The sequence below is a fragment of the Streptopelia decaocto genome (assembly GCF_964273445.1).
Source record: "Streptopelia decaocto genome assembly, chromosome: 4".
In the NCBI taxonomy this organism is placed as follows: Eukaryota; Metazoa; Chordata; class Aves; order Columbiformes; family Columbidae; genus Streptopelia; species Streptopelia decaocto.
In genome coordinates this window covers 3090088-3117391 of record NC_138658.1, presented here as the reverse complement: position 1 = coordinate 3117391, position 27304 = coordinate 3090088, and the positions used below count along the sequence as shown (strand labels likewise).

General features: G+C 41.4%; 1 protein-coding gene across 2 annotated transcripts; it reads right to left on the bottom strand.

Annotated features, from left to right (window-relative positions):
* Positions 1-1301: 1301 nt before the first annotated feature.
* On the bottom strand, positions 1302-26530 carry LOC309439050 (hematopoietic prostaglandin D synthase). 2 transcript variants are annotated; one of them, XM_082051173.1, is made up of 6 exons: positions 26400-26530; positions 17958-18099; positions 6792-6884; positions 4970-5079; positions 2909-3007; positions 1302-1752 (listed from the first exon to the last, which is right to left on the bottom strand). In XM_082051173.1, the coding sequence occupies exons 2-6, from the start codon at positions 18088-18090 to the stop codon at positions 1588-1590; spliced, it is 600 nt and encodes a 199-aa protein (XP_081907299.1). In that variant the 5' UTR covers positions 18091-18099; positions 26400-26530; the 3' UTR covers positions 1302-1587. The 2 variants fall into 2 exon arrangements, with proteins under 2 accessions (XP_081907299.1, XP_081907300.1); XM_082051174.1 differs by lacking the exon at positions 26400-26530 and adding an exon at positions 25369-25448.
* Positions 26531-27304: the final 774 nt, after the last annotated feature.

The following is a 27304-nucleotide window of genomic DNA, read 5'->3' as shown; positions in this document are numbered from 1 at the left end:
TCCGGCCCCCGCGGGCTTCTGTGTCTCCCCGAGAAGGGAGCGAGTCCCCGCAGGCAGGGCTGGCCGGGCATCCCTCCCCGCTGGCGCCGGGACGTCCCTGCCCCGCTGTACCCGGCGGGGTCCCGCTGTCCCCCGCTCCTCTCTGGGGGTCCCGGTGTCGCCCCGCTCCCGCGCTCAGGACAACACGAAGCCGGAGCGGGCAGAGCCCCTTGGCCGTCCCCGCTGTCCCTCCTCACGTTCCCCGGCCCAGCCGAGGGTCCGTCAGCTCCCGGCTCTGCCGGCAGCCCGGGTCCCCCAGCCCGTCCACCCCATTCCCCGGGACACCGGGTCCGGGCCGGTCCCCCCGCCCGTCCCGCAGCAGCGCGTTGCCGGGGGGGAACCGGGCGCTGCCGGTCCCGGCTCTCGGCCCGGACCCCGCACGGTGGGGCCGGGGGCAGCAGCGCCCAGGGCACCCCCCGCCCCGAACCGCAGCGTCTCCCCGCGTTCCGCCCTCCGCTCCCGGCCCTTCGGTTCCCCCGGGCTCCGCTGCCCGCTGCTTTTTTGCCCTATTTCCTCCAAAAAAGGAGCTTCTGTGGCCACTCAGCTCCCCCCGTGTGTCCCCGCCTTTTTTTAAAAAAGACGTTGACAATTTCTCTGGCTGTGAAGTGCAGGACAAACCTCTCAAACACTCTAAAATGCATCTTAAAATAAAGTGCCCAAAGTTGTCATTTAAAAGGAGAAAAGATACTGTCAAAATGCCATCGCATTGTGGTTCCAGTTCAGCTCCAGCTCATTGTGGTTCCATCTCCTCTTCAGGGGCAGCTCATTTCAGCTTGTGCTTGTCCCAGTGAGCTTGACCTTTGGCCAGATTGTAAACCAATCACTCTCACAACTGCCATATGAATATGACCTGTCATCATTAAACATTGAATAAATATGAACTAGTTATCCAATAAGTAGTCCAGTGATTGAACACTCCTTGAATAAAAAAGGTGTGGGGGAATCGCTTTTCGTGCCAGAAACAAAGTCCAACACCTGAAACAACCTGGTGCATGTTGGCATCCAAAGATTTGGGGGCCAGGGTGCCTTGAGTTCCATCAATACCTCGTTTGCCTCTGAACTGTCAGTGGTAGGTTGGTGTCACTCATGTGACTCAAATAATATTTATGTAGGAGGGAAAAGAAAGTGTGAAGGGAAATACTTTCCCAACAGTGGCCGTTTTCAGCCCAGAAGGTGACCCAAGTTTGACATTTATCCTCTCCATTTATTACCCTGCTTTCCTCCAGATTGAGAGTCTACAAAAGAACAAAATACTGTTGAGATTGCATCTCTCCAGAAAGGTTTATTCATCTCTTTCCCCATTGAGAGCCTACAGAACATTAATGGGGTTGATCAAGAACTTTATTAGTAGCAGTTGAATCCACATCTCTCCCTCAGGCTCTACTAAATCAGCTTTTTAGATTCTCTCCTACACATGGATACAAACGTCAGGTTTTGATTCGCTATAATACACATCTGAAATTAATTTAAGTGTTTCTAAATAAGTTAGGATGCTTGTCATGTTGAAAACTAAACGTGTTCATTTTTTTCCCAGCCTGAAGAGCTGATCTACATGACGGTCTTGGGTCTTTTCTGGTTCCAGGCTGCGATGGCCGGGAGCGCCTGCACCCTGTCCCGCAGGGCACGGAGCCGCGGGTGCTTGTCTGCCAGGTCGGGTTTGCAGGTCAGGAGGGTCGTGCTGCACACCTCCCAGTAGAAATCAGCCCACGTCACCTGGTGGAAACGCGAGAGAGAGAAAGCGGCAAATCTTAGTTGGTCATCTCAGGAATCTGGGGCTACTGATATTCCCAGCAAAGTGTGGGAAATAAACATGAATTGATCTGGTTTGTGTTTGGCTTTGTTTGTGGTTGTGTGGCATTTTTGGGTAGTATTTTATTTTATTTTATTTTATTTTATTTTATTTTATTTTATTTTATTTTATTTTATTTTATTTTATTTTATTTTATTTTTATATTATTTTATTTTTTATTTAATTTTACTTTTTATTTTTTTAATTTTTATTTTATTTATTTTATTTTGTTTTATTTTATATTTTACTTTATTTTATTATTTTATTTTATTTTATTTTATTTTATTTTATTTTATTTTATTTTATTTTATTTTTTAATTTTATTTTTATATTATTTTATTTTTTATTTTTTGTTTTATTTTTATTTTATTTTATTTTTTTATTTTGTTTTGTTTTATTTTTATTTTATTTTTATTTTACTTTATTTACTTTATTTAATTTTATATTTAATTTTATATTTAATCTTATATTTTATATTTTTATATTTTATTTTATTTTATTTTATTTTATTTTTTAATTTTGTATTTTATTTTATCATTTTTTTTAAGTATATAATTGCAGAAGTAGTAACCAGATTGCAATGCAAGGCTCGACTTGAGTAAACTCAGCTAAACAAAACCCTTGCTAAAAATATTACGTACATTATAACATCAACCTTTCCTGCTGCAACTGTGCTGCAGAACAGTGTTTCATTTATTTCCAAACAGCTGGGTCAAAGAAGGGCATTGTTACATTTTCTTAGGCTTTCTTTCATGTTGTCCTATAAATTGCACCGTGATTAGAAGCTGAGTTCTAAACAACTCCCATCTCTGTTGACTAGTACAAAGGCATTTCTGCTTTGTGTCAACACACTTCTAAACTGGTTTCGCAAATGCAGATCCTAGTCCTGTTTTTTCCCAGTTTTCTAGTGGTACAAAAACCAGTTTTCACTTTACAGCTGAGCAACTGTCTATTGGTAAGAACAAAGAATTAAGAGTGGGAGAGTCGTTTCATGGCCTGGCATAAAATCCAGAAATTCAGCAATATTTAAAGATTTACTGGCAATCCGATTGGAATGGGAGAAACAAAACTGATACTTACAGACTTCCCCACCAGCCAGGTGTTATCCCCCAAGAAAGTATCCAAATCTTTCAGTAGCTCGGGCGCTTTGTTGGTGAGGATGTCGTCAAAGGCTTTTTTCTGGGGGAAGAACACAGCACAAAGATGCACGTCAATGTGTAAGGACAGCAGTCAGCAAAATGGAATTTTGAGTTGGTTTTTGTTTTTGTTTTGTTTTTTTTGTTTTTTTTTTTTTTTTGTGAAAAAGAAAGCAGAAATCTGAAAAAGGGTCACAGTTAAATCACTCGGTCTGACACAAACTTTAGAGCACTCTCAGTTTTCTTTGGAGGAAGGAATGTGTAAACATCCCCGTCAGGATTAATACAGCATATAGCAACTAAGAAAGACCAAGAATGCAGAGGTAACTGTAATTTGGATACAGGCGAAGGGGCACTATAGAATTTAGGAAAGCTGGAGTGGGTTAGAAGCTCAAACTAGACAGCATGGGGGCTCAGTGAGTTCACCCGAGAGCTCCTGGAGCCTGAGACACCACATGTGGGGTGATGCTGCTCGTTTCTTTAAGTTCAGTTTGTCTTTGATCATTGATAGAATCACAGAATCATTTCAGTTGGAAGAGACTCTCAGGATCATCGAGTCCAACCATAACCTGACCGAACTCTAGCATTAAACCATGTCCCTAAGAACCTCATCTAAACGCCTTTTAAACCCTTCTAGGGATGGTGACTCCACCACTTTTTTTAGGGAGGTTCCCTCACCCCTCTATGGTGTGACTCTGATGGTAATGACCTCCCCAGCTACAACAGCACTCAGTCAACACATGAAGCTGGTGGGGACATGACCAGGATCCACCTTCTGGAATGGCATGACTTGCTTGTCTCAACCCTGGCGGTCTCCACAATACACGACAAAGCTGTTGCAGCACCAGCTATTTTTTTGGAGGGGGTGTAGGGTGAAGGGAGAGCCTGTGCCTGGCACGGAGGGAGCTTCCATGGGCAGCTTCCACCTCTGATCCCTTTACATTGCTTAGTTTTCTCTTTGCTGCTGGCTAGAGAGCATAACACACCCATTAGTCGTTCTTTGAGAGATGTGTGTTCCTGTAAATCACTGTTTTCTGACTTCACTGTGTGCAAATTACTCCAATCTGGCCTTGTGAGCCCATGAGATGCACTTCTACCACAAGGTGGCGGCAGTGGACCCAGGAGGAGGGAAGGAGCGCAATTAATAATGAGAAAAATGTTAACGATTCCCAGAAAGTACATTTCTCGGTCTTCTTTGGCCCCAAAACACTCTCTTGCATGTATACGTGCGTACAGACACCGAAGGGTTGCTTGTGAACTCTCCTCCCCTCTAAATTAATCAGTGGTGACATGATTTGGGTCCTTATTTTGCAGAAGTGCTTGAGTATGAGCTGGGACACACGCAGGCGTTATTGCGGGAGTTTCCCGGTAAAGGAGGAGCCAACACACCAACACATCAACAATCATGTGGCTGCTCTTGAATGACTAAAAATCAGGAGTCAAGCTCCCCTCCCCAAATGAGGAAACTTCAGGAAGTTACTCGGAGATTAAGTCATTTACTTTATATATATATATATATATATATAAATACTAAAACCTCCAAATACACTCAGATGTTCCCCTGCAAGATTTCAGGACACTTTCCTATAGTTTCATTATCAATTATTGCTTTTGATCAACATTTTGTACTCTGGTTTCTATAACAAGATACCTTAGTCTATCTAAAATGCACAAATGTGCAGCGACTGCATTGGCAGTCAATGGTGAGACCTGTTGGTACACCAGCCCTTTCCTAAAAGGGTCAGATCTGCTTGGGTCAGAGCTGTGTGGAGCCCTTGTAAGGCTGGAGTTAACTCATCTTAACATAACTGATCTGCATCCTTGCATTTGGGGCTCTGGTGAGAGGGATGGGACTAATGCTGATGGAGGAAAAACAATAATTGTGCTTATTCTCTTTGCAGCAAGATACAGGTATCGTGGCACGTGGCAGTTTCTCCAGAGGAGAGGTTCAGGTACAGAGTCACAGCTTATGTGATATCTTTGTTTAAATTAGGGGTTGTCTTACTCGCACGTCCTGGTTTTTCTCCGCCCAAGGGAACAGCGTCATGAAATCGTCGATGGTGTCCACAATGGCATCCGCTAGAGCCTGTTCCACAGGCGTCTGACCTGCCAGACCTGTGGGAAGCAAGCATAGGAAAGGAGGTTAGAGACAGCATCAGCAGGAAGTTTTGATGCCCCAAAAGTAAACCCTACTCCTCATGAACATTTCCGTAAACATGTATGCTTTCCAGGGCTTTCCTGACGCCATCATCCTGTATTTGACTCCTTGCATCCCGATGCAACCTCAACTACCTTTGCTTTTTTCCCCCATCCAGCCCCATTAAGCCACCTGAGGTAGTGAGTGTTATTCCCACCACCTGAGCCCATGGCCTGACTACTGCCTCTTTATCCTTCTCTCTGCTTTCCCCATCCCAGGACATTCACTGAGGGTCAGCGTTAATTCCTTTCTGTTAATCTTTCCCTATCCCAGCTTTCAGTGTCCTGCTCCATCCCATGTTCTGTCTCTCAACACAACCTCCAAAAGTGCTTCTGTGAAAGTTTGCTTCTCTTTATCTCACCTGTTCAGCCCCATTTTCAACCTTTGTGTTTGCTTTTGATCACTTCATGGTAATCAGACACCTTAGCCAAACTGTATCTTATTTACTAATCTGCTTTCCTGCCCTGTTATCCTTTGGTTTCCATGCACTCTTCTCGATGCTACTACTTTTTCTCCCCCTCGCTCTCATTCCACAAACTGCATTCATGCTTTCACCTCTGTGCTGCTTCAGGTCATTCTTTGCTCCTTTAAGCTTCACCTGGAATCTCTGTGGCTCCCATAAACCATATAATCTCCCTTACAGAAACTTTTTGAAGGACGGCGGAAATTGGCAGGAACACCATATTGCAGACACGCTCAAAAATATGTTGTGCTAGTGCCCTGAAGTGCCTTGCACTTCTGTCTGTTTCCTTAGTTGGAAAATGGGAGGTATTTTGGAAGGCAGGTTACATCTCTTTGCTTAGAGTGTAAAATATACAATAACACTCACTTTCCAGTCCCCCTCTTCAATTTGCTGATGTTCAGCACACCACGAACGTATCTGCTTTTGACCAGACCAGTTTTGCAGGTGGTTTTGAATGACATAAAGTGAGCTCCAACTACTCACTTTGATTACTTGCATTAATAAGTCTTACATCACTTTATCTAATGGGTCGAGTGTTTCCACAGCATGTAAGAATTTAAAGATGCAAGTGATGTTGCCACCTGATCTAATCTCCTGCCGGCTCGGAGCTGTTGTCTAAATCTGCTTCGCAGTGCTCTGCCTGCTGGCTGTGACAACCTCTAACGCTTCCAAAATCTCCTCCTTCTGGTCATCCCAGCGGTTAATCTGGCAGCTCGAAGTTTGGCTGTAGCGAAATTGCCCTGAGAGCCTTAGGGAAGCCACAGGACAACACTTTGTCGTGCACTATGTGAATATAAGGGCTTTTGGCTGGAGAGGTCAAACCAAACCCCATATCTTGTATCCAGAGGCAAAACATGAGCAGAATATAAGGGGGGATTATTTATGAGTTTTTTCCTTTAGATGTACACACTTACAGTGCAAATATGGAGCTCAGACGTGTGGCTTCAGCTCTGAACATATCACATTTCACACTGCGTTTTAAACCTTTGTTTCTGTCTGTATTTTTACTTTCTAATACCAGTATTGCCATGCTGGTGTTGAATTCTGCTTGGTTGGCTTGCCAAGCTATGGTTTGTTTGTTTTATTTTTGCTGTGGTTGGATGTAGTTTTCCTATGCACTAAAGGCAGGTGCAGAACAGAGAAAGGACGTAGTAAAATATGAGTTACCTGTTTCTCTGGCAAGGTATCTTGCTATTGCCAGGCTCTGGTGAATGATAACTCCATCTACTTCCAGAATGGGGAGTTTGCCAAATGGGATAGCTTGGAGGAGAAAGAAAAAAAGACAAAAAAAGGTTAAATCATAGGCCTTAACAGCGGGAGTCTGTAATAGCTGCTCTTTTACCACTCATTGTTACAGCACTCAACAGTTTCACAGTATTTCTGTAGCGGAATGAATGGACTTAAAAAAAGAAAAAAGTCTTATGCTGTAAAGGCTGAATGTGCTCCTACATATCCTGAGTTCTGTATGCAGGGAAACTTTCCATAGAATCTGTTTTTTCCTTCTCTTCCCTTCTTTCTTCCTGACAGGAAAGTGACTGCCAAGATTAGGCAAAGTACTGTTCATGATTTTTGTAGTGCAGGATCCCACTGGGGTGTGAAATAAGAATCCCAGAATCCCAGAATCCCAGAATGTCAGGGGTTGGAAGGGACCTGGAAAGCTCATCCAGTGCAATCCCCCCATGGAGCAGGAACACCCAGATGAGGTTACACAGGAAGGTGTCCAGGCGGGTTGGAATGTCTGCAGAGAAGGAGACTCCACAACCCCCTGGGCAGCCTGGTCCGGGCTCTGCCACCCTCACTGGGAAGAAGTTTCTTCTCCTATTTAAATGGAACTTCCTGTGTTCCAGTTTGAACCCATTACCCCTTGTCCTATCATTGGTTGTCACTGAGAAGAGCCTGGCTCCATCCTCCTGACACTCACCCTTTAGATATTTGTAAACATTAATGAGGTCATCCCTCAGTCTCCTCTTCTCCAAGCTCCAGAGCCCCAGCTCCCTCAGCCTTTCCTCACACGGGAGATGCTCCACTCCCTTCAGCATCTTTGTTGCCCTGCGCTGGACTCTCTGCAGCAGTTCCCTGTCCTGCTGGAACTGAGGGGCCACAACTGGACACAATATTCCAGGTGTGGTCTCCCCAGGGCGGAGTAGAGGGGCAGGAGAACCTCTCTGACCTACTGACCACCCCCCTTCTAAGAGGTTTGGTAGAGACTACAAAGGTGCTTTTTCACTTATACTTGGTTTAAAAGTTTAGAAAAGTATCTGTATTTCAGAACTTGCATTGTGACAAGATGTTTTGTTTGACACTCATCACCAAGAGACAAATGCAACTTTCACACCACAAATGTGAAGATGCTCAAATTTACTTGGCTTCCGTTCAAGCAAAAAATTCAGTCATGGGGAAGAATCCTCCAGACTTCAAGTACAGGGAAGATAATCTAAGCAGGTGTGATAGATACCTGTAAGAGACTTTGAGGTAAGAAATTAATCTTAATTTTCAGTCATTAATTTAGTGGTATAATGGATGTGAAAACCCGGGCTGCTGTTTTGCCACTTTTTGGAGAAGTTGCTGGCATGATATCAATTAGGGCTGGAATCTGAGAGCAAAGCTCAACCTTTAGGGTGGTGAGAATCCACTTGTGCCAGCCCGGTGCTGTTCACCAGGGGAACCTGAAATATGTGCATTTCAAAGGATGCTATTTCATAAATTCCAAGTATGTGATAACAAGTGCTTGTCATGGCCAAATGCTTTATACCCATTTTTCAGCTGGATTACACTTTATGTACACAAGATGTACGCCCATCTTAAGGCTCTCTTGTTATTAAAAGGCGAGCAGTAGAAAAGTGAGAGCGTTGGCTGTTGGAAACGTGCAAGGCACTCTCAAACCCAGAAGAGTTGTTTTTACAGCACTGCTGAAATGACACTTTGGTTCCATAAGGCTTTTTTACTTCTTAATTAAAAGAGAAAAACAATGAAACCTGGTGCATTCTTGACCTGTTTATCAAGACAACTTCATCAGTGATACAGTAATAGATGAACAGCACCATGTGGCTCTGTGGTTTAGCGTGCAAATCACATCAGGTATGAGATCTGTAGTGTCAAATCTGTATCTGCAAATCTGTAGTGTTAAATCTGTATCTGCAAAATGAATTTGGTAGCTGCACAAGACATTCACGACTCCCCTGTGTTGTTTTTTTTTCCTACATCTGAAGACAGAACCCATGTTACCTTCTTTTTCCTTTTTTCCCCCACTCCCAGGTTCAGCACACTGTGAGGCCGGTATGAATTTTGACACTGATGGCCAACAGAAGCAAAAGAGCTCAAAGAGCATTAACTGCTGTACCCCCAGAGAGAAAGTGTACACTGGTAGTTTTACTGAAATAATAACAAACATGTTGCACAGAAGAATTCCTTTATTTATTCCTCAGAGAACATCAAGGTTCTGGCAAGTCCATGTGTTGCTTAATTGAGAATCCAGAGAGGAAAAGATGAATCCCTGAATGCTAAACTGAAAAGGTCTCCATGCTGCCTATTTTCAGACATTTGTGCTTATCTTGTCCTTATTACGGCAGGTTTTGTTACTTGCACGCTTCCTGTGTGTGTCTTCATCACACCTTTGGTGATCGCCTCATGTAAAATTGTCTGGCCAGTGATTACATTATTTTATAATATATACTTTCATCAATTATTGGTTGAACAAAACAGCTCAGGTTGCAGAGCTGTGCCAAGTAGTTTGAGAAACTGTCTTGCAGAAGACTGACTCATTTTTGAATCACCGTCCCTGGAGGGGTTTAAAAGACATATAGATGAGGTTCTTATGGACACGGTTTAGTGCTAGAGTTGGGTTAGGTTATGGTTGGACTCCATGATCTTAAGGGTCTCTTCCAGCCAAAGTGATTCTATGATTCTAGATGTAAGGATTCCCAAGGAAAAAAAATACAGCACAACTGCTGTGCAATAATTTCACTGAATATATTCTTCTCTGAAGGTTAAATATTTTTGTCAAATGCTTCAGTCTGTAAAACCAACATATAATCAGTAAATGATGTGATATTTGGAATTCCTTTAAGAAACAAATGTTCAACTTCTTATCACAAACCAAATCAATCTTATTGTAGATAAACATGGTGCATTAAATGCTAAATCCATCTCTAAAACTACTTTAATGGAGACATATACAGAATATGCAGTTTTGGCTCAGTCAGTGGGACTAACCAGCCTCTATAGCAATAACTGCCAGAACACGACGGTCACCGCTCAGGTTGGGAAACTGCAATTGCTTCATCTAGAAACTGAACGGACCATTTTCTGCTGTATTTACATATGGGGGGAAAGTCTAAAAGCCACAGCTTTGACTGACGTTTCACTTCGTCAGTCACTACAAGTCAAGTGAAAGCCTGTTTGTTTGTATAGATACTTAAAAAACCCCCACCCTTGATTACAGCAAAAGAAGGAGGCATCTTTTTGGCAGGTGAGGTTATTCCTTCTTGGAAAAGAAACTGAGTTTACAGTTAAAAATATACAAATACAGCTTTGTTCTGTGTGCAACAGAAATATTGATACACTTGCCAGATTCATAATGCAAGTACAAAATTAATGAATGAGAGCAGATTTTATTGCACATTGTCCTGTGAGCCTTAAATGTCATAAAGGCATTATGCTATGATTTATAATGAGGCTTGGGTTTTATTTTTTTGTGTGCTAAGAAGCAGCATATCTATTGCTATCATTACTAAACAACTGACTATTTAAAACAGGACAGGTGGTAAATGGGAGACGTTCCTTTCTTGTGGGTTCAAAATGCCAATTGATTTTTCTTTTCCTCTTACAAAGAACAGGAAAAAATGGTTTGAATCCCAGAATCCCAGAATGTCAGGGATTGGAAGGGACCTGGAAAGCTCATCCAGTGCAATCCCCCCATGGAGCAGGAACACCCAGATGAGGTTACACAGGAAGGTGTCCAGGCGGGTTGGAATGTCTGCAGAGAAGGAGGCTCCACAACCCCCCTGGGCAGCCTGGGCCAGGCTCTGCCACCCTCACCATGAAGAAGTTTCTTCTCAAATTTAAGTGGAACCTCCTGTGTTCCAGTTTGAACCCATTGCCCCTTGTCCTATCACTGGTTGTCACCGAGAAGAGCCTGGCTCCATCCTCCTGACACTCCCCCTTTCCATACTGATCCCCATGAATGAGTCACCCCTCAGTGTCCTCTTGTCCAGCTCCAGAGCCCCAGCTCCCTCAGCCTTTCCTCACACGGGAGATGCTCCACTCCCTTCAGCATCTTGGTGGCTGCGCTGGACTCTCTGCAGCAGTTCCCTGTCCTGCTGGAACTGAGGGGCCACAACTGGACACAATATTCCAGGTGTGGTCTCAGCAGGGCGGAGTAGAGGGGCAGGAGAACCTCTCTGACCTACTAACCACCCCCCATAGATTTTTTTTTCCTTGCTGACAGAGTGTATGTATACAACTATACACTGAGTTTTGTTGAGTATTGAGTTAATAAGCTATGAATGAGTGAGATTCTGAGAGAGCTGAAGAAAGTACACTTGTGCTGTGCAGATCATTGTGAAAGTCTTGTTGTTTTTTCTTGTGTGCAGGGGATGCTCTTCTTGCACACCAGCAAGTACAGCAGATATCCAGGCTGCTTTACAGCTGGAGAAAATAGCAAAGAACGGTCAAGGGGCAGAAAATATTTATAGTACTTCTCCTCCACTGTATCAGAGAAGGGAAAATGGCTTTTCTTTAACCTTGGTCGGTTAGGGGGCTGCTGCACGCTTACATCACTTTATACCCTGGTGTATCTATATGGATGTTCTTTCCATGTTTTCCAAAGCCATGTTGTCTTGCAAAGTTTCTGAATCCCTCTTGAGCAAATCCATTTTGAGAAGGAAAACTAGAAAGACTTGTCATCATCGTACAAACAGCATCATTTCTTAGGCATGTAGGATGTTTATGACCTTTTAGGTTCTGCTTGCTTTATAGCTCATTGGAAGTTTATGTTGATTTCCAGATTTAGATTGAAAACTCACTGAAAAGAGGAGCCGGGTTTTTAAAACAAAAAAAAAAAAAAAACAAAACAAAAACCTGTAGCTTTCTTCAAATTGAACTTTCATCAGCAAATTCATGCTTTTCGTATTATCCCGGTTATTAATTTCTTTTAGCATTGCATGCTGGAATGAAATCTGCGCAGACTTTACACTCTTCACGAAGAAAACCTTGGCAGAGGTTGACTGTAAAGCACTGGACTCATGTGCAGTCTCTCTTCTCATTTTAGGAAGGGCTCATTCGAAGTGTCTGTGCAGTGTCTAGAAGTTGGATGAATTCCCTTTTATACATACTTTAATTTTTTTGTGGCTTTTGTGACCAGAACTGTGATGCTTACATAGTCTCTGCTGGATACTAAGCAGGGTAGATGAGGTCTGATGTGTGTTAAAAGCAATGACATCTGTGCAAATTGTCTTCATCCCATGAAGTCCCCAAGGGCTGTGACAACTATTCCCATGTTTATCCTGACTCTCCGCAGCTTTGCCCACAGCCACGAATTCAGGTTCCTGCTCCTGGGACCAACGCTGATCTCTTTCACTTGCTCCCTCCTGCCTATGTTGAAATTCTCCATGACCCTGATGCTAAGCAGCCTGTCTTCGAGTATTTGAACGTCCCTCAAAACCTGAATAATTAACTGTTTTGCAATCAAGCAGCTTAGAATGATGTCATAGTGAGGCAGCTGGATTGGTCAGAGATGAGGGACAAAAGATGTCATGGCCATGCTTCTTACTATGGTATCTCTGTCAAAAATAATTCTCCTTTGCCTTGAAAACTAACCACAACAGCTTTTCCTTTCCATTAATATTTAAATATGAGAAAATAATAGATGAGATATTTTGCATCTTCCAGTAAGATGGATTTTTTTTAATGGGAAATGATTGTCCCAGAGGCGTCCATAGTCCATACCTTCTAGAAAGAGATGACCAGGATGATGCTCTCATCTAATCTCAGCCCAGCTTTAGTGTTGTAGCTATTACAACTCAGATTCTCCTTGGAAGAGATTATTAAACCCTACCTTTTGCCCAAAGATAGCTATTTACACATCTTAGCTCGAGCTACCTAGCAGCAAGTCACTCAGGGAACAGGACAAGTGCTCCCTTGAGGAATCCTTGTCTGCTGGCAGGTGTTTCTCAAGATTTATCTATTACTTTGGAAGTATTTTCAGTGCAATAATGAGTCTGTCAGGTTGACAGAGGACCTTTCAAGAATAATTTCACCCCTCCTAATGAGTTTTCGGGATGTTTACAACCCTCAGTGCAATGACAACATCCTTTGCAATGACTATAAAGTTTGTGCGATTGACATTGCTTCAAATTCCTTGAATGAGACACAGAACAAAAGCTCTTACGCACCAGCCCGGTATCTCAAAGGGACAACAACTTTGTGCACCATGACAGTGGATTCTCTTCTATGTCATAACTTACGTCAATACAAGGATGCTTTTTTTTTTTGTGAGGAGCCTATTGTGTGGTAATATGGATCTTGAACGGGCCTATTATGTGCTAGTGCACACATCTTTAATTGTGGTTTAAGTGGTGGCACAGTAAAGTCATATCTGTTCAAATGGAAATGTAAAATGTGAGTGTGTTTACTTATTTAAACAATCATTGACTATATAAAGAGTGAAAGGTCAGGTAAAGCTACTACCCGATATTCAGCTGCTTTTTAAAATACTGTGCTAAAGCCAGTCAACACTAATATTTCCATACAAGCTTGCTTAAGCTTGTTTGTATTAAAAATACAGCCCTGGCCCGAAGCCACCAATTGGAAAATGTCTCAAAAATGATCTGATGGGTTACAGAAGGAAACAGAAAGAAATGGTGAGATACAGAAATGTTCATTTTAGAGTGTGTAAGTCAAATGACAGATAATTTTTTTAAGTTGGAATATGCCTCCCTCCCACTTAGATGTAAACACAATCAAGTGAGACAGAATTTCTAGGAGTTACTTATTTTCCTGAAGGACCATTTAGATCATTGCTGGTGGGAGCCACGTGAGAAATGCCAAAACAAGCAAGAAAACCCATCACACCCTTTTGTACAGGTAAAAATTAAACTTGCAGCAGCTGCAAATCCTCTTTCTAAATGGCCTTTCTGCACATTAACCTTGATGCACAAGTCTTCTATTTTCCCATCAGTTTTACAGGACAACTAAGAAATAAGTCTTCAGAATAGTGACAGCATTTTTTGGTTTCTATGGTATGATGATCTGGAGGGGAGGGTGGTATTTGTTGCGAAACCTTGCTTTAATTTTGTGAAAATTGATGAAGCAAACCTATCTTCTGTGCAGAGACCTGGCTCCTTGTGCTCTTAAACTCAAATTCTTTGATTTGTTCCCTTAGTAGCTCAAGAAACATGAAGAATTCTCCTTATCCAAATTTCTTCCCTAAGTATTTTTCTCTTTATCTGACTTCATCATACTTGAAGATTTTAAAAAGAAGGACATTATGTTGTGCTTGAAGTCTCTGCAGTCAAAACTGGTTTCAGATCTTCCATAGGCAAGTGAGTAAATGCAAACATGCTGTATCCAAGCATGCATAACAATTTGTCTGGTATGTCTTAATCTCACTTCAATATCTAATTATGAAATTAACTGGACCAATTTTAATGGTTTTTGAGGGTTGCAAAATAGGGGACATACCAAACTGCTGTTACATTAGCTGTTGTTACATGAAATGCAGCTGTAATTCCTCTCATCATTGCAAAACACCTACCACCCTTTGGTGTTCACCAGGATGAAACTCACTGTAATTTCCCCCTTTATTTCTTTTCTTTTGGAAGTAGACCCAGTCCAGGCAAAATGGGGCAGGGGGTTGAGGGGAGAATCCTGAGCTTCATAAGAAAGATCTTAATATAGAATATGAATGACAGTAGTGCAGAAGATCTCTCAGGAGAGTGACCTGTGCCTGTGTATTTGCAATGGGTTGGAGAGATTGAAGAGAAGCTGCCAAATTAATGTATACTGTGATTAAGTTATAAAAGACGTACCCATCATTAACCAATTGACATGAGATAGATGCTTTCTGACCACCTGCAAAACTAGGGGCTATTTTTCAAGTTTTAGATCCTTCTGCATGACAAGAGGGAGACAGAAGATCAAGTCATACATTATTTAAAGCAGAGTGCTTAGTTTATATTTAACTAATAATAGATGTATTGTAAGTAAGAAATGAAACAATTATCATCAATTATTTCTTAGTATAGATGTATTGTATTTCAAAATTTTCAAAAGTTGTAATGCATATGTAATAATTATGTGAATATAAGCAATGCAAGAGCATCCAGTCTTTGGAGCACTTATGGAGCATGATCCCCAGCACTAATAAAATAAAGAATGCTACTTAACAGCATAATTGACTCTGCTGTTAAGTTTATTTCTCTGTTTCAGGATCCTCTCGTTTCATATTTACTATGGAACACAGCAGTAACTTAACTTTCTTGGCAAGGACCCTGTAACCTGCTTTTCTGAGCTCTGGTGCTTCAATCCCCACTCCTATAGGGGGAGCTGAGGCACATTTCAAAAATTCGGGATAGCAGAGAATGCAAGCAGTTTGTTTTCCTTATGGCAAATGGTGCCTTTCTTCTGTACACGGTGTTGTTGTGGTGTTCAGACACACAAACCCCATAAGACCCAGTCCCTAGCTAGGAGGGAACCATTCCTGGTGTTGAGTTATGGCCTGCAAAGTCAGGGCTTTGGTACCTTAGGGCAGATTGGTGGTGTTGTAGGGTAAGGCTGTTAACCGCAAAGCCCTGTTGCTGCCTTTTATTGAGGGTTTTGCTGAATGATGTGCCTGTAGGAGATTGCTTTGTCTGGAAATACCATGAGTAACCATGGCTTCACAGAGGAGGAGGAGGAGGTAGTCATCAGTTAGCTGATCTCCAGGCAACTTCCTTGGCAGCATTACATTGTTATGCACACAAACAAGAGACCTTTATTGTTGTTTTAGTTGATGAACCTCTTGCATATTGTCTGCAATGCAGATGCCACTGATCACAGAATCACAGAATCACAGAATCGACGGGGTTGGAAAAGACCTCAGAGATCATCGAGTCCAACCCTTGGTCCAACTCCAGTCCATTTATTAGATCATGGCACTAAGTGCCATGTCCAATCTGAGTTTAAAAACCACCAGGGACGGCGAGTCCACCACCTCCCTGGGCAGCCATTCCAATGCCTGACCACTCTCTCTGTAAAGAATTTCTTTCTAATATCCAGCCTAAATTTCCCCTGGCAGAGTTTAAGCCCATGCCCCCTTGTCCTATTGCTGACTGCCTGGGAGAAGAGACCAATCCCCACCTGGCTATAACTTCCCTTCATGTAGTTATAGAGAGTGATGAGGTCACCTCTAAGCCTCCTCTTCTCCAGACTAAACAACCCCAGCTCCCTCAGCCTCTCCCCATAGGTCTTATGTTCAAGTCCCTTCACCAGTCTTGTTGCTCTTCTCTGGACCCGCTCCAGCACTTCAATGTCTTTCCTGAACTGAGGGGCCCAGAACTGAACACAATACTCCAGGTGTGGCCTCACCAATGCAGAGTACAGGGGAAGGATCACTGCCCTTGTGGCAAATGGCATAATAACGTTGGTGCTTCAGCTAGGATTCACAGAGTCTTCCAGAAGCAAAAGTTTAGCATCCCGGTAGGAGATGTGATGGCACTTTCAGACATGCATCCAAATATTTCTTGGTAGGTATATGTTTTCCTGGTCAAATAGCACAATACATTGCAGTTCCCATCCACTGGCTGACTGGAAACATGCTGTCTGCAGAAGCCTGAAAGTCAAAGATCTCCCAGGCCAGCATCAATTTCTCACAAATCCGAGAGCAGCAGCTCCCACATTTTACTAAACTTCTTAATTGCTTTGGAATTTCATCTAGGGATCGGTCACAGTAGAGGCTGCTACGACAGCCCATTATGCAGAGAAAATGAAAAAATCTTAATTAATTAAACCTACTATCAAACTTTTCACATCGCAGAAAAAGAAACCAAGATGTCCAAAGGTTAAACGACTTGACTAAAATCTGTTAATGCAGCAGATAGAGCTACAAACTGTATGGCTTAGGATTCCACAGCTTCATGTGCTCTCCCCTCTGTGGGTTGTTAGCCAGTGTTATTGCGATTTGAGAACCTCAGATGGGCTTCAGCTGCCACTTGGAGAGCAGCAGTGATGAGTATTTGTCGTTCAAATCACTGCCAACGTTATGGGAAAGACCAAATTTACTTGCATCCTACAAGAATTTGGTAGCCCCCTGGCAGGGCTTATTAAAGGGTGTGAAAGCCTACAAAGGCTGATTAACAGAAATGACGTTGTATGTTACTTGTGCATTTTCCCCCAAATAAAATTATTCCTCATTCTGGATGTGAAAATTGTCATAGCCTGTGTAGCAAAACAGAGTCCAAATCCATTGAGTGAAGACACAGATATCTCTGATTTCATATCCCCAGTCTCCTAACTCAAGATCTGTTTCATTTGAACTAAAGTTGATTTAATGAGCAGAAATAGCAAAGAATTTTAATGGCTGAAAAGCGGCTACTTTTAGCTATAAAACAAAACAAAACAAAACCAAAATCATGAAATGGAGTATTATAGCCTGCAGAATACCCCAAGAAGGGCTGTTCTTAGGAACAATGGATATTCTGACATTTCTTTTGGTCCTTTTGCTTTCTCTTTACTGTATCAGCTGATGTCTTTTGTTTGTTCTCATCACCTTCCCTCTCTGGTTGCAAAGCAGTGTCCTTCTTCACCCTTATTTCCCGTTTGACTTTCTAAAACCAGAGTGAAGGCTGTGGTGTGGTCTTTGAGACCATGTTATCCAACTAATCTGGGAAGATTAGCACACATTTGGTCAGCTTTAGGTAGACAAAAGCTGGACTGGATTGATAAGGTGTAAAAGCCCAGCTGGATGAGAGAAGGTAACTCATTTTAGGCTGTCTGCATTTAAAAGGCATTTAAAAGCAAAGAATAGAAGATTTTAAAGTAGAGCCATGAGGAAGGCTGTACAGATATATATAGAGCATGCTGGAGGTGAGTGAAGCTCAAAGTTTCTGGTGATGAGTATTTTAGAAGAGTCTAATTCTTACCATGGGAGAACTTTATATACAAAATTTTGGATCCAGATTTCTCTGAGGGCATCAGGAATGACATTTTGGCTACCTAGGCAATAAAATTCCCATAGGCTTCACCAAAACTAGGAATGAAACGTGTTTCTGCCCATGAAACGTAGTTACCTCCTCAATTGTTTTACCTTTTGACAGAATTTCTAGAGGAGCTTTGGGTCTAAGGCCCTGTGCTACTTACTTGGTTTGATTTTGGGCCAATCCGCTGCTTCTATCCTGTGGTCTTCGTACTTTGTGCCCGAATAAGCAAAGAGGTAGCGGCTGATTTCTGCTCGTCCTCGCAGATTGAAGTATGTCAGCTTGTACTGTGGCATGTTGGGTCCCTGCAAGGGAACACACAGGATTGCTTTCAGTGTAACTCAACTCTTTCATATACCGTACATTTGGTTTTGAAACACAAGCTTGTACAATGCAAAGCACATATTACGTTAAGCCGTGATGTGTCGATCATTGCATTAGTTGTGCTTTTTTGTCCTGCGTTTGTCAGCCACTCTGTTCAGACATGGACAATGACAGATAAACCTGTGATTCCTCCTCACTTATCTCCAGAAAGATGGCTTGATTCTTTTTTTTCTTTAGACATATTAGGGACTTTCAACTCTCATTTACTTTTCTTGTGACTCCAGACTCAGGCTATTTCTATAGAGGAGGTTCTTAGGGACACCGTTTAGTGCTAGAGCTGGGTTAGGTTATGGTTGGACTTGATGATCCTGAGGGTCTCTTCTAACCAAAATTATTCTATGATTCTATAATGTGTTTTTCAGCATGCAAATCTAAAATAATATACTATAGCAGAAGACAGATGCTGTATTGAGTGACATCTTTATTCAAGTCTGCCCTGCTCAGCCTCTATTGCTTATGGGGACCTTCGTCCGAGACCAAGTCATAAGAATTGCCAAACTGATGTAATTTTTCTCACTATTACCTTAGTTGTGTGGGAAACTGATCTATTTTAGAAGCAAAAATTTGCTATGGAAACTAGGCTGCACCGTTGTTTTGAGAAAATCGGCATCAAACTCTTGGTTTCTTGTACAGAAGCCAAAAGAAAACTTGAAATTATTTTGTTAGGCTTTCATGGGAATTTATTCCTTCAGTTCTAGTTGGGAATCATGTAACAGAAAGGCTCTATTTGTTTCTCAGTGTAACAGGCAACAAAAGAAAATACGAGTTTGATTGTACAAGGATGGTGCAGGAAAGGTGGATGGCTAAGGCACCTTTAAGTGAAAAATAAGCTTTTAAACTCTGTGCAGGTAGCACCTTAATAAGAGAGACCTATGAACTCAGCTGAGATTTAAATGTGTTGGCTAAAAGAAACTGAAACAACCATCCACCTCCTCCCCCAAAACAAAACCCTTTCTCATTCTGGCCTTAAAGTCGTTCACCATTCTTTTATAACCACCAGATTCAGGCTGTTTCGAATAAAACATATAACATGGATTCTCTGTGCTAAGAAAGAAAGGGAACTACAGGTGCTTCAAAGCAAAGATGCTACTACAATCATTATTATTATTTTTTTAAGTCAAGCAAGTGTTCTCCTTCACATTGTATAAAAGAGGGAAGCTGTGGGCAAAATTAGTTACATTGGGATGTGATTGGTTTTCTAGATGTGTTCATTACCAGAAAACACATTTGTCTGCTGCTTGGCAAATGCGGATCGCAGATTACAGGTGTGTTTCTTTCTCTAAAGAGAGAAATTGACAATTCATTTTTTTTCAAGCATGTTTTAGGTAAGCGGCAAAACTTTGTTATTCTAATTTCAATTTACATGCCCAGATTTACTACTTATTGCTTTATTGTGCTTGTAGAATAATACCGTATATTATTACACTTTAATATTTACTTACGTGGAATGAGTTTGGATTATAGGTCTACAAACTCAATGTGTGAAGTAAGGATGAGATTCTAGCTTTCTTTTTACCCCATTTGTCCCTGCTTCTGATTTGGTATTGCCATTGAGAGCAAGGAATGGCATTTTTAAAAGAGCTTGTGTTATCTGAGGTGCAAATTAGACACGACTTAGTGATTGGGGAGTAAAAGGGGAAAAAAACCCCACCATATTTTACTTTCCAATTTTTCTAGAGGCAAGTGAATAGTATTGATTCAATCTGCTCAGCGTTTCTGGTGGCAAGTATTTTGGAAGATTCTAATTCTTGCCGTGGGAGAACTTTATATACAAAGACATGTATAATCAGGAGCAGCGAGATGATGTAAAGAAAAGGGAATTTTGGCTGAAGGTCAGAAAGTCTTTCTGGCTGTTGTGGTAGACGGTGGAATATTTTGGTCTGTCAAGGAAGCAGTGGAAACTATTGTTTGAAATGTCTAAAGCAAAGCTAAACAAATTTCTAATGAATACACCGTAAGGAGTAATCAAATATTTGCAGTGCTGATGCACATTTAAGCTCCTGAATTTTTTTTCCATCCGTGAACAAAAAAACCCAACCCTACAAGGACTTTACCAAAAACACTTGACGTTTTAAAGGCCTCTATAGCTTTCTTGTAAGCATGTTTTTGTAAATGTTTGTAGGTTTTATTTTTATTTGTATTCATTGTGAAATGTCAGGAGTAATGCTTCCTAAACAAGTCCACATAGGTTTCTAAAGGAAAGAAATGGTTGTGTTTGGAATGGCTTTTGCTAAACATACAAAATAAGTTGTTGGGTTTTTTCCTCATCCTCCTTTGCCCCATTCTCCCAGTGTGTTTTATAAATGAATGGATCATGAAGAACACATTAAAACCATTTATAAAATGGCCAAAATTATGAAATGATTGAAAAATGCCACTTCCAGGGAAAAAAGGTATATTTTTGATCTTTAAGTTCGAGCTTTTTATTGGTGGGGGGAGGCAGGGGAATCTTTAAAACTATTTATAATTATTTTTCTTTGTTTTTAGATTTAATATGGCTTAAAAGCACTGGGAGACGTTGGAGGGGAGGATCTTGGTGCCCAGGCTTGCAGACATTGGACCACCTGCTTATTGCTATTAAATCTGTGCAGGTGAGTTTGTTGCAAAGCTAAATGTTTATTTATGCAGGAGGGGGTTGCTTTACCCCCTACTGATAAATCTGCCACCTAAACAGTGGTTTTTTTCAATTTATAAAGCCACGAATACATACAGATCCCACCTGTACACCTGCCCTAGGCTGATAGTCAACACCTGAAGAAACCTCAGCCCCAGTTTTATCACACACAACTTTCAAAGCAGTGAATTCAACTAGTCTAAATTCACTACTAAATTAGCTTTAATACTTTCAAGTTGTTAACCCTCTTAACTGATTTTCTAGCTTTCCTCTGTGGCTTTCTTAAAGCCGGCTTAACTGGCTTTAACATACCTTTAAGCAAAAGATTAGCGGATCTCATGATTAAATTCAACTTTTGGAGCCACCCGGCGACAAAGTCAAAAGGGAAATCTGAGAGGAGTCCAAAAATGTGTGAAAGTGGCATCTTCCACATTGCTCGGGAGTCAAAATTCAGGCTGAAGTTACAAGTAGCTCAGATATCATAGGCCAGATTTAAAAAGAAAGGACAAGAAAACAAAAGGCAGCACTTTATTTGATTTTCTTGGATAAGGTTATTAATATTTGAAGTGACAGGCAGCAAAGAGCTTTTTGCTGAGCTGGGGGCGGAAGGGAAGAAACCAGCTAAGTTGAGCTGTTTGTTCACATCTATCCAAGGTCTGACAAAGCACCTCGTGGTGCAAAGTCCCCTTTAATTGTACTTTGCACTGTGAGAAATTAAAGGTTTTCTAACCTTAGGGTTTTATCATTGTTAGAGGGTTTTACAAAGCCCAACTGTTCCCTCCAGCAAGCAAGACTAGTAGGGTTGCACTAAGGTTCATCTGAGTATTTCTAAAAATCTGGGACTCTGCCTGGAAGAGAAGATGCATTGCACTCTGTGTATATTTATTTAACATGAGGGTTCTTCATTAATTTAGGAATCACTTATGGAAAGCACCACAGCTAGTCCAACACAACGCTGCCAAAAACTGGGAGCTGAAGTGATTTTATAAGAAGAAACTATGACAACAAATCAGCTTCTACTCACTTAAGCCTACAGGTATCTTTTTGCCAAGAAGCATCTTGCTTTATGAAGTGCGAAACAGAGTTCGTGTCCTCTCTAAGCAATCATCTCACTGAAAAGCTTGGTGGATATTTTGCTTTCTTTTTGTTCTTAGTGCTGCTTTTAAGGGATTGTTGCTATTTCTTCACAAGGTGTTTCTGCAAAGTTGGCCTGGAGATTAGATGAGTAGGCGGGTGGAGGAGGCACCACAATTTCTGCCAATTCATATATTTCCTCAGGTATTTCTTTGATGTCCTAGATGTACCACATATACAGCTTGAAGTTCTCATAACCAGTATCAGCTGGACATTTTCCATTAATGGTAACACTGGGATTTCAGAGGGAAAACTACTCCTTCTCTTCCTTACTCCCAGTCTCAGGGTACAGTAATGCGAATGTCGATTAGGAAACTCAATTTAAAAAGGCAAAAGAAAGAAGTTGGCTGGGTCTATGGGGTGTGTTTTTCCTTTGGTCATTATGTCAGGAGTAACCTATCCAAGTATGAGGGGTGGATTTTGGGGTCTGATCCTTAGGGCCTGGGGAGAGTTGTTACTTTATGGAATACAAAGAAATACTTTTTCAACCAAGAAGGAGACTTGCCCTGCCTTATTCCACCTGGGAAACTTTAGGAATATGAAGTTCAGTTTTTCCTGTCTTGCTTCTTGTACAATTAAGTTCCTCGTTATTGTAAAGGGAGAACAGAGTAATAAAGCAGCTTTATCCTTCCCCAATTTCAAAAACTATTTCCCTGTCCAAGTGAGTCTTTAATTTTCAGTTTTTAGAGAGAGGAACTGGAGACACAAGACTTAAATAATTTTTGTAGAAGGCACATAAATAAAAACTTCCACAGCTGTAACTTTATAAAATGCACTTTGCTGTTTTAGTGAGGTAGGAAAGATAGAAAATGCCCGTGTCTATTATTTGTTCCTTGTAATATAACCAACCTAACACAACAGTCAAGTTGGTTGCTGCAGAAATGCCTTAAATGTTTTTCCCTTAGATGAGAAAAAATAGTCTCCCTAAAGACTCTATTTATATTTTATGTCTCAATTCAGAGCTGAAATTCTAAAGAGAAACAGTGAGATATCAGTCCGTTTAGGGGAGAAAAGAGTTTGATGGTGAGGAATGTGTCTGTGTCACCAAGAACCAGACATGGGGTGGCTTTTACCACGATGTTAAAAATATTGGAGGCTTAAGGTGTATTTTCAGCCTTTGAAAGCTAAAAATAGTAAGGCTTTGTTAGTTTCTGATTGTTTATTCCTTTTTTTTGGCCAAAAGATGTTTTTATTAATGCTTTTTTAACAATGAAAATAACGAAATTTCTGCCTCCTTTTTGGGGGAGAAGGAGTGGAGAATATTGACAGATTAATGGAAGAGTGCAGATCTTCCAATGGAAGATTTCCATAGCAGTCCGTGTTTGACAGAGAATAAAATGAAAAGCTTTAAGCAGTTCTATCTAATTCCTGTCAGCTCTCAGTCTGAAAAGCAACAATCTCTATTCCCACTCCGCCCCCGTTATAGAAAACAAACATTTTAATTTGAGCTCTTCTTTTCCTATGCCAGACAGCAATCTGGACCTTGGAGAAAAAAACCTCCACACTCTTCTGTTTAATACACGAACCATCTGAAGTAAATGTTTATGCAATTTGATGTAGACTTGAGTTTTGAAATAACAAATCCCAAATGTAATGGTTGTGGCTTGATACTTCTGAGCATGATTTTCAAGATTAGATATATACGCATGGTTTAAAGTGCTTTGCTTTTTTGGTGGGATTTTGCGTGTTTTTACCCAGTGGGGTGGCTATTTGCAACCTGGGATAGAAATTAGTCTCCTAACATGAGATTTTTAAGGCACTGTTGTGGGATTACTGAGCAGTACTAATAATATGAGTATGTTGTGACATAATGAGTGCCGCGTGAAAGCCTAATCTTATGTAAAAACCCTAATTTTATATAAATAACTTTTAAAAATTGTTTTGTGCAGCCTCCCGAGCTGTAATGAACTCCATGTGAATAAATTGCACACCTGAGACAGCAATCTTGTTAGTAAACAAAATTGCAAGAGAAGAGATCTTGGGCAAGATGCAGACTAAGGAGTGGTTGGGATAATTTCTCAGGAGAGACTATTTAAATCTCTTATTTCCTCATCAGACATTTTAAGGATTCCCTGAAGTGTTTTGCAGTAGAACAAGAAGCCTAAATAATCTCAGTTCTTGCCAACACCGGTAATTCCTGTAAAATTCATGCCTTGCATCTGTCTCTGTAGCCTTCAGATAAATCAGCACCCCCTCACAATATCCTACAAAGTGAGTCATGTTTCTGTAAGCGGTTTAGTCAGGTCTCCAAAGGCAGCTGCTGGTTTTGCCAGGATGATTTCACATCCATTTCCTGAGCTCTCAACTTTGTCCAGCACAGTGATTTGTACAACAACTGTCTTGGCCACCTCACATCTTTCCTTGAATGTGAAAGAATCAGCTTTTTTCCCTATCGCAGCCAGTAATTGTGTGTGTGTGTGTAGGTACAATGGGGAGTACAAACACCAGCTCCTCACCTAAACTACTTTGTTCTTGAACTGCCACATGTTGTGATTCCGCTGTACAAATTGCCAAAAATAAACAAAATTACAGGTATTAAAAAAAAAAAAAAGAGTTAATAGGCTTTTCAGCACCATATATGTTTGCTGTAGCTGGCACAAGCAAGGTTTTATTCACTTTGCGGAGTTCTCCAGCACTGCCCACCAAGTCTCCTGGCACCACCATGGCCAGGATGCAGCAGCACAGTGGGCTGCGGTACCGTTCTTGTGTCTTTTCAGGTATTTTGAAATTGTTTTCACAGAGCGAGCCCGAGGAGACCCAGGACCTCATTGAAGTGCTCTTTAGGCATTGCTGCTCCTTCTTGAGAGGACCAGCCCTTGCAAGTGTGGACCTACAGCCTTGAGCAACACCTGGCCGCAAGCCTGGGGGTCACCTGGGCTGGGCTGAAAGTGGTAAATGTCCAAGACCCCACGAGTTATGGCCACAAAGTGCTTGGTATGTAAAACCCTGATCTATGTGTCCCTAGACTTAAGAAGAAAGTAGTTCCTGAGCAGCAGCTTGCAGCTGATTTTGCCTGTATTCATGGGTACACAAGACAAAAAAAATGCTCGTTTACCTGAGAGACTTGTGCCCCTCATTTCTTCCTTCCTACTGCCAAACATCAACTAAAGGAAGATTGGGAGACACTCCAAACCACCCTTTCTGTACACCTTTCTTTGCTCTCCTTCTCCCTTTGCCATCTGCTGCCCAAATCCAAAGCACGGATGTGTCCATCTGGTATTTCTGAATATCCTTGTTTCCTCTCCTACCCCTTTTCATGCTCATGCTTTACAGAGTCATTCCAGCAATGTTTAAAGTTACTTCTAAAGAGGTGCAAAATAAACATTTCATTTCTTTCAGTTCATTCTTTTTTTTCTTTGCAAAAGTTGCAACTTTTGAGCACGAAAATAACAGCATTTACAAACAGTTCTAAGGAGCGTAGAAGTTCAGGAAAAATACTTACAGCTATGGTTTGCTTGCTTGGATAGTTTGAAATGAGCAGTGAATAAAGGATGGTGTTTAACAGAAGAAATGTGTGCAAGAGGATTATGCACACAGGCAAATGGCAACAGCTAGAATATAAAGGAAAATAACCTTAAACTGCTATTCAGAGTATCATTTTGAAGTAAAAGACAAAAATCAGCAGCAAAAAAACCCCTGTGAGTTTTGATAAGGAGAAAAATGGAGCGGGTGGAAGCAGATGCAGGAGGTTTTCCTCTACAGAATAGTGGTAGGAATTAGGACGAGAGCGTGTTAATCCACTGGTGAACCAGAAGACAGGAATTTGGAAAATGGACAGAACAGTGCACAAAAATGACCTGGAGGAACTGGTTGGTGCTGCTTAATATTCATCTAATTCCTCTGACATTAGCCTAGATTTGGCTTGGTTATGTAAGTGAATGCATATAAGTCAGCCTTTACATCTAATAGAATATCGCTTTGAAATGGTTTTTCACTTAATGAAAACTCCCTGCAGAACGCCAGGAGCTTTCCCACACCAGTTTTTTTGCTGCTGTGCTGATGAGGTTGCTTTTTCTTGGTAAGAGTCTCTCTGATTATCAAAGTAGCTCAGCACCCACAGCACCGGGCACTGGTGAGAAACAACAGGTGACCTATCTACCTTTTTCCCTCTGGAAAAGCAGCTCACAATTTATGAAGTAGCAGTGCGTGTGGTTGTACAGATGTCTTAATTGCAGCAGGCAGCTTAAAGATGTGTGTAAGTAGCAAAGAGGGCATATAGATAGACAAGGTACTTGAGTTACACTTGCAACAGCTGCAGAGAGTTCAAGGTTACCCCAGCACTTGTCAGAGACTCATGTTGAATAAACACAACAAGCTCTAAAAACCAAATACTTTGTTCTTGTAGCATAATTTGACAAGGTGAACCCCCACAGAGCTGGTGTAACAGTAGCCCTGGGGAGGGCAGAACAGGATTAGAAGAAGAAAAAGGAAAGAGAGGAGCTGGGCTGTGAGCAAAGCCGAAACAGAACTCACGCTGGTGCTGTGATACGTGGTTCCTTCCTCAGTGCTCAGGAGTCCCTCTGAGTGCCGGCCTCACTGCAAAGGGCTCATATATACTGTTTATTAGCATGCAAACCACTCCCCGTGACAAGTATGTCATCACCACTCTCTCTCAGCCCCTCTCACACACACCAAGCAAAGCAAATGCATCATTCCCTCAGATAACAGGCAAGCCTTGTGACTTTTTTTGGGCTAGTACTGGGGTTCTTCAGCTTGTGTTCCAGGGCAAGAAATACTTTAAAGTGCCATTTAAATAATAGTAGTAGTAGTAATAATAATAAAGAGACACTGGGGAGCTGAGTCAGAAGATGGGTGTTTCTTTTAAAATGTAAAAACTGTGTAGCAAGCCAAGAAACTGCTGTCTTAGATTATTTCTAACTAACATGAAGCCCTCCAGTATCTGATCTAGTTATAGAACAACGCCTTAAATAGCTGCTATCTCATTAAAACAGAGAACCAGAAATAAAAACAACCAAAAGAAATCCAAAACAAAACAAACCAAACTTCAAGGCCTTTGTCATAAAGAACAAAGTTATTTAAGATGCTTTCTTTACCGTTATCAGTGAAGAAAGGGAAAGAGGGTTTGAGCATACTCTATCCATGAGTGATGCACATCAGTAATTAGAGTCCTGTGATGTTACTGTTTCTCATTACTCATGGATATTACGCTTTTCTGCTTGGTTTCTTCTTTTTCCAATTCATTTGTACTTTGACCTTAACAAAGTCCGTTAAATGTTGCTGTGCTTTGCTTTCCTCTTGCTGTGCAAAGCTTTTTAGTGCCAAACAGATAGTTCTCACACATATTTCACAAATCTGCTTTGAAGCCTCGTTCACTTTGTAAATAAATGGTTGTGGGTGTTCTTTGTAGGTGCAGGGAC